General features: G+C 46.1%; 1 protein-coding gene across 1 annotated transcript; it reads left to right on the top strand.

Annotated features, from left to right (window-relative positions):
- Nucleotides 1-1,681: 1,681 nt before the first annotated feature.
- On the top strand, nt 1,682-3,552 carry LOC127339990 (desmethyl-deoxy-podophyllotoxin synthase). Its single transcript, XM_051365775.2, has 2 exons — nt 1,682-2,617; nt 2,851-3,552. The coding sequence occupies exons 1-2, from the start codon at nt 1,706-1,708 to the stop codon at nt 3,463-3,465; spliced, it is 1,527 nt and encodes a 508-aa protein (XP_051221735.2). The 5' UTR covers nt 1,682-1,705; the 3' UTR covers nt 3,466-3,552.
- Nucleotides 3,553-7,796: the final 4,244 nt, after the last annotated feature.

The following is a 7,796-nucleotide window of genomic DNA, read 5'->3' on the forward strand; positions in this document are numbered from 1 at the left end:
TCCGCAGGTTCCACTGGATTCTTATGGTAATTAAAGTTCAGACCTCCTCAGTTCTCGTCCACGACTCTCTCGAATATGGATCCGGCGCTTTGGGGCGACATGAGAAAAATGATGCAAAAGTAATTATTTTCATTCATTTGCGCTCTATATCGATCGGCCTATTTCGTTCATCATTTCCTAATATCAAGTAACTGATTAATAACTCTCTTGTTTATTTAATTTTCTTTGCCTCGTAGGGTTTGGAGACGGTTCGTAGATACCAAGGTCGGTGAATTCAAAAAGGAGCTACATTTTAAAATGGTAGTGCCGACGACTGGGGATATTCAGCCACCGGGGACCAATCTATGTGGATACTATGTTTGTGAGAGGATCCGGAGATACTGCAATGAGCGGGACCAGACGTGTGAGAACAACATCCTGAGGAATAACCTCCGGAAGACGCTTAGTCCAGAAGCTCGCTTCCGACCACTTCAAGAGGAACTAGCTGGATGGTTGGCGAGGGAAGTCATCGATCCTAGAGGAGAACACTATTACGATGACGTAGAACTTTATATGCACCAGAATTTGTAACTAACTTGTTCAAAATTGTATATGGTCATCCGATATTGAATATATATTGTATATGGTCATCCGATATTGAATATATATTGTATATTCCTCTTGAATTCCTTTTGGTTCTAATTTCAAATTTGTTTGAAATTGTACATTCATATGCATGTATGTATACAGTACCGTAGAATATGTGAAACTCCTTCAAAATTAAAACCCAAAAGAAATAAAACAATACAAATTAAAAAGAAACCAGATTTAGGGGGAGGGGGGCTAAAACCCTAAACCCTGCGGAGGCCTTTAGTCGCGGTTGGCCAGAAGAACCGCGACTAAAGGTCCTCCGCCCTGGCGCTCGCCTGCGGCCCACGTGGACGGGCCTTTAGTCGCGGTTCGTAAGGAACCGCGACTAAAGGGGGGGGGGGCCTTTAGTCGCGCTGCTTTGGTCGCGGTTGGGCCACCGCGACTAATGGCAGTTGCCAACCGCGACCAAAGCCCTTTTTTCCACCAGTGGCCCACATATATGTAGAGTTGTATTTTCACGAAGAGCCCGCCATGCCTGCCCTGGCGCCGCGAGACGAAGTCCTTGCTGCCGCCATCTGCCAGCCGAGACTGGCGGCTAATGTTTCTGCCGCCCGAGTCGCCCATGCAGGATGACGCGGAGTGCTCTGGTTCTCCCTCTCGACGTTTGTGGTTTCTTGTATTTCCTCATCATCACCAATTTCATACATATATGGATGATATACGCATGGATCTATACGTGTTCAATTTAGCCATAGGGGCTAATACAGGCTAGATATGACTTAATTAGTCGTTTTTAGGTGCGACTTAACTAATCGTTAATGAGGATTGAGGAATTAGAGCGATCTCATCTCTTAATATGTGTTTGAAGGGTGTACGGAGTGCTGCATTAATCCTAGACGTACGCAAACTGTATAACCTTTAGGGGCTGCCGTGGAGTCTCGTACGTGTTTGGCCCGATTTTTTTTTCCTTCCTTGAATTGTAGAGCACGTATTTGATCCGGTGTGCCACAAGTTGGGTGACGATCACTATCGCCGCACCAAAAACAGTTTTGGGTTGCTCCTATATATACGTAGGTGTTGTTCGCCTGCTAGTCTGCACTCTGCACAACTATCACTCTCCCGCCATTCCCCGCCCATGAAGTCCACGGTGCCGTACTACGATTTATGCTTATGCCTCTTCTTGGCTCTCCTCCTCTATGCCGTCCTACGCGCCGTTTTTAGTAGCGGCACCAAGCATCCTCGCCTGAGGCTGCCTCCTGGCCCGTGGCAGCTACCGGTCATCGGCAGCCTGCACCACCTGCTGCGGGGGCTCCCGCACCGCACTATCCGCGACCTCTCCCTCCGCCACGGCCCGCTGATGCTGCTCCGGGTGTGCGAGCGCGTGGCCATCGTCGTCTCCTCCGCCGAGGCCGTGAGGGAGATCTACAAGGGCAACGAGGCCGTCTTCTCGGAGCGGCTAAGCAGCCCGGGCATCGACGAGCTCTCCAGGCATGGCCAAGGGGTCATATTTGCGCCATATGGTGATCACTGGCGCCTGCTTCGCCGGATCCTCATGACAGAGCTGCTCAGCGCACGGCGCATTGGGTCATTTCAACGCATCCGTGAGGAGGAGGCGGCCCGCCTTGTATCCTCCGTTCAGGCGAAGTCATCCTCGTCTGGTGGCGGACTCGTGAACGTGGGCGAGCTGCTCGACGAGTTCATGACAGACTCGGCCGTGCGCGCCATCTTCGGTGACAGGCTACCAGACAGAGCCGCGTTCATGAAGATCGTCAAGCAAGGAGTGAGCCTGGCGTCGCTGTTCGACCTCAGGGACCTCTTCCCTTCGTCGCGGCTCGTGCGGCTTCTGCCACGCGGCAGCGGGAAGGCGGAGCGGCACCGTCAAGAGATGTTCAAGCTCATGGATAACATCCTCAAAACTCACCAGGAGAGGAGGGCATCCACAGATGGAGACAATGAACATGACCTGGTCGACGTGTTGTTGAGGATCCAGAAAGAAGGCGACATCCGAGTTTCCCTTACCGATGGAGTCATAAGGGCAGTGCTGATAGTAAGATCCCGATGTCTCTGAAACTCGAACATTTTCCGCTGATTACGCACCATCACATCGTGCCACCTTTACTCCGAAACCAAAAGAAGAACGTAGAATAGTTGGTCAAACTTTACATGGTGTGATTTTGACTATATTTTGGCATAGAGGAAATATGTGTAAGAAGAAAAACAGAAAAAATGACCATATTAGTTACACCTTATTTTATTTATGCTCATGAATTATTTCCCCAGGATGTCTTCGGTGCAGCACTCGACACCACATCAACTACTCTGCAATGGGCGATGGCCGAACTGGTGGCAAACCCAATTGTGATGCACAAGGTGCAATTAGAGACACGACGTGTTCTCGCAGGTGAAGCCACAATACAAGAGTCCATGCTAAAGGACATGCACTACCTCAGGGCAACAATCAAGGAGACGTTGCGGCTGCACCCCCCTGCCCCGTTCTTTCCTAGATTGTGCCTGCAAGATTACAAGTTTCATGGATATGACGTGCCACGAGGGGCAATTGTACTCACTAATGTATGGGCGATCTCTAGGGACCCGAAATACTGGGATGAGCCAGAGATGTTCATGCCGGAGAGGTTCGAAGGCAACAACGATGTCGATTTTAGAGGTATGGACTTTGAGTTCACTCCGTTCGGGGTTGGGAGGAGGATATGTCCGGGTATAGGATTTGCCCATGCAAGTATTGAGATAGCTCTGGCTAGCCTTCTTTACCATTTTGATTTGGATCTGCCCAAAGGAGTTGAACCAGGAAAAATGGACATGACAGAGGTGTTTGGAGTCACTCTTAGCAGGAAGGCCAACCTATTTCTGCATCCAATTCCTTATGTTCCTGTGTAGATGCACCTCTAGATGAATAAGATGTGTTAAATCACATGCTCTTAAAACATATGCATGCGACTTATATATATATATATACATTAAGCATCAATATGTAACCTATATCACTATATTGTGTGCTTCCACCGAATACGGTTCAATATATGTATATCCTATATAGAACATATTCATACAACATTCGGGTGCAATTACTCCCACATGTATTATTTCACACCATCTAGATAGTATTGGTCATACCGAACAATATAATTTCAACTATAACAAACAAACAAACACTCGCTTTATTTTATTTTCACATTTCAAATTTTTGGGATGTGATAATGACATGTGGGACCGACCTGCCAACAGCGTCCTCATCGTTTCAAAGGGATCAGGAGATCAAAAGAAAAAGGCAAATAGCCAGAAATTAGGGGTCAAAAATAACTCCAAGAAAGGAAACTTTTATTGTTCGTAGAGGATGACATGCGAGATCCATGAGCCAGCAGCTTACTCAACGTTTCAAAGGCGGCATGAGATCGAAAGAAAAAGGCGAGTGACAAAATATCATGAGCCAAAGATAATCCAAGAAAAGAAACTTTATTGTACATAGAGGATGACATGCGGGTCCCATTTAGCAGCAGCGGTCTCAACGTTTCAAATGCGACTTGAGATCAAAAGAAAAAGAAAGTTGATTGTACATAGAGGATGACATGCGGGTCCCATGAGTCAGCAGCTTACTCAACGTTTCCAATGCGGCAGGTGATCAAAAGAAAAAGGAAATAGGCAAAAATCAAAGAGTGAAAAAAATTCAAGAAAATAAATTTTTATAGCACATAGAGGATGACATGCGGGTCCCATGAGCTAGCAGGTTCCTCAACGTTTCAAACATGGCCAAGATCGAAAGAAAAATGCAAGTGACCAAATATCAGGAACCAAAAATAATTCAAGAAAAGAAACTTGATTGTACATAGAGGATGACATGCGGGTCCCATTTAGCAGTAGCGGTATCACCGTTTGTGAGGTGGCATAGGATCGAAAGAAAAAAGGCAAGTGACCAAATATCAGGTGCCAAAAAGAATCCAAAAAAAGAAAGTTTTATAGTACATAGAGGATGACATGCGGGACCTATTTAGCAGCAGCGGTATCACCGTTTGAGAGGCGACATGGGATCGAAAGAAAAAGAAACTGACCAAATATCAGGTGCCAAAAAGAATCCGAGAAAAGAATGTTTTATAGTACATAGAGGATGACATGCGGGTCCCATTTAGCAGCAGCGTTATCACCGTTTGAGAGGCGGCACGGGATCGAAAGAAAAAGGCAAGTGACCAAATATCAGGTGCCAAAAAATCCAAGAAAAGAAAATTTTTATAGTACATAGAGGATGACATGCGGGTCCCATTTAGCAGCATCGGTATCACTGTTTGAGAGGCGGCACGGGACCGAAAGAAAAAGGCTAGTGACCAAATATGAGGTAACAAAAAAAACTCCAAGAAAAGAAAGTTGATTGCACATAGAGGATGACATGCAGGTCCCATTTCGCAGCAGCGGTCTCAACGTTTCCAAGGCGGCACGGGATCAAAAGAAAAAGGAAGTAGCCAGAAATCAGAGGGTCAAAAAAATCCAAGAAAAGAAAGAATTTTGGTTCATAGAGGATGACATGCGGGACCCATGATCCTGCATCGTAAACGGCTCGATCGGAGAGCGTTGAATGAGATGGCGCGATCGAGAAAAAAAACAATGCTAGAGAGGCTGCCATCTGGGCCCTACATCCCTGGGCGGTGCGGATTTGCGTTGACTCGGCCGGCGAACCCGAGAATTCGTGATGCACCACGTCCCGGGCCACCATACGCGACGTTTTGGACGTTTTCGTCGGGTTAGGTGGCCTCAAAAACGAGAAAAAAAAATTTGACATGCACCACGGAGAGACCAAAAATCGTCGGCCATGGAGCACTAGTAACCACGGCGCGACTTCAACTTCGCATCCGTGGCAACTTTCTTGTCACTACAAGAAAAGTTGCCATGGCCGACGAAGTTGAAGTCGCGCCGTGGTTGCTGGTGTACCATGGCCGACGATTTTGGGTCCCTCCGTGGTGCATGTCAAAACTTTTTTTTTCTCGTTTTTGAGGCCACCTAGCCCGACGAAAGCGGCCAAAATGTCGCGTATGGTGGCCCGGGACGTGGTGCATCTCGAAATCTCGGGTTCGCCGGCCGAGTCAACGCAAATCCGCACCGCCGAGGGATGTAGGGCCCAGATGGCAGCCTCTTTGGCATTGTTTTTTTCTAGATCGCGCCATCTCGTTCAACGTTCTCCGATCGAGCTGTTTACGATGCAGGATCATGGGTCCCGCATGTCATCCTCTATGAACCAAAATTCTTTCTATTCTTGGATTTTTTTGACCCCCTGATTTCTGGCTACTTCCTTTTTCTTTTGATCCCTTGCCGCCTTGGAAACGTTGAGACCGTCGGGCTGCTAAATGGGACCCACATGTCATCCTCTATGTGCAATCAACTTTCTTTTCTTGGAGTTTTTTTGGCACCTCATATTTGGTCACTTGCCTTTTTTTTCGATCCCCGCCGCCTCTCAAACGGTGATACCGTCGTCGCTAAATGGGACCCGCATGTCATCCTCTATGTACTATAAAACTTTCTTTTCTTGGATTTTTTTGGCACCTCATATTTGGTCACTTGCCTTTTTCTTTCGATCCCCTGCCGCCTCTCAAACGGTGATACCGCTGCTGCTAAATGGGACCCGCATGTCATCCTCTATGTACTATAAAACTTTCTTTTCTTGGATTTTTTTTGGCACCTCATATTTGGCCACTTGCCTTTTTCTTTCGATCCCCTGCCACCTCTCAAACGGTGATACCGCTGCTGCTAAATGGGACCCGCATGTCATCCTCTATGGACTATAAAACTTTCTTTTCTTGAATTATTTTTGGCTCCTGATATTTGGTCACTTGCCTTTTCTTTCGATCCTCGCCGCCTCTCAAATGCTGGGAGACCGCTAGACTAAATGGGACCCGCATGTCATCCTCTATGAGCAATCAACTTTCTTTTCTTGGAGTTTTTTTGGCACCTCATATTTGGTCACTTGCCTTTTTCTTTCGATCTCATGCCACGTTTGAAACGTTGAGGAACCTGCTGGCTCATGGGACCCGCATGTCATCCTCTATGTGCTATAAAAGTTTCCTTTGTTTGATTTTTTTTCACCCTCTGATTTTTGGCTTGCCTTTTTCTTTTGATCCCCTGCCCCCTTTGAAACGTTGAGTAAGTCGTTGGCTCAAGGGACCCGCATGTCATCCTCTATGTCCATCAACTTTCTTTTCTTGGATTTTTTCACCCCTAATTACTAGCTACTTTCTTTTTCTTTTGATCTCAAGCCGCATTACAAACATTGAGACCGCCGTCGTAAAATGGGACCCACATGTCATCCTCTATGTACAATAAATCTTGGATTATTTTTGGCTCCTGATATTTGGTCACTTGCCTTTTTCTTTCGATCTCATGCCACCTTTGAAACGTTGAGTAAGCTGCTGGCTCATGGGTCCCGCATGTCATCCTCTACGAACAATAAAAGTTTCCTTTCTTGGAGTTATTTTTGACCCCTAATTTCTGGCTATTTGCCTTTTTCTTTTGATCCCCTGCCCCTTTGAAACGATGAGGACGCTGTTGGCAGGTCGGTCCCACATGTCATCCTCTATGAACAATAAAAGTTTCCTTTGGTGGATTTATTTTTGACCCCTAATTAATTTCTGGGTATTTCCTTTTTTTTCTTTTGATCCCCTGCCGCCTTGGAATTGTTGAGAATGCTGCTGCCTCATTTTTCTTTTGGTCCTGTGCCGCCTTGGAAACGTTGAGACCGCTGCTACAAAATGGGACCCGCATGTCATCCTCTATGTACAATAAAGTTTCTTTTCTTCGATTATTTTTGGCTCCTGATATTATGTCACTTGGCTTTTTCTTTCGATCTTATGCCGACTTTGAAACGTTGAGGATGTCGCTGCCTCATGGGTCCCGCATGTCATCCTCTCGTAACGATAAATGTTTTCTTTTCTTGTATTTTTTTACCAACTGATTTTTGGCTTTTTTATTTTTTGATCCCCCGCCGCCTTTGAAACGTTGACGACGCCGCCGGCTCATGGGTCCCCGATGTCAGCCTCCCCGTACAAGAAACATGTGATATTTTATTTTGCAGACAATAAACATTGTATTTCGCTCTGAGCTATTGCAAACGGATAAATTAAATCTTTATATCTACATAAACAAACTTATATGTTGAATCTCCTTGTTTTTAGTTTTTGCGAAGCATAGGACTTTCCTGTTTTTTTTTTTTTGAGAAAAATCCGACCTTT

This window comes from Lolium perenne, chromosome 3 (genome assembly GCF_019359855.2).
Source record: "Lolium perenne isolate Kyuss_39 chromosome 3, Kyuss_2.0, whole genome shotgun sequence".
Taxonomy (NCBI): Eukaryota; Viridiplantae; Streptophyta; class Magnoliopsida; order Poales; family Poaceae; genus Lolium; species Lolium perenne.

Excerpts from the sequence above, each read along its gene's own strand:
- LOC127339990 (XM_051365775.2), top strand. The coding sequence starts at position 1,706 with ATGAAGTCCACGGTGCCGTACTACGATTTATGCTTATGCCTCTTCTTG. Across the intron at positions 2,618-2,850 it reads TCATAAGGGCAGTGCTGATA|GATGTCTTCGGTGCAGCACT; the intron begins GTAAGATCCCGA and ends TTATTTCCCCAG.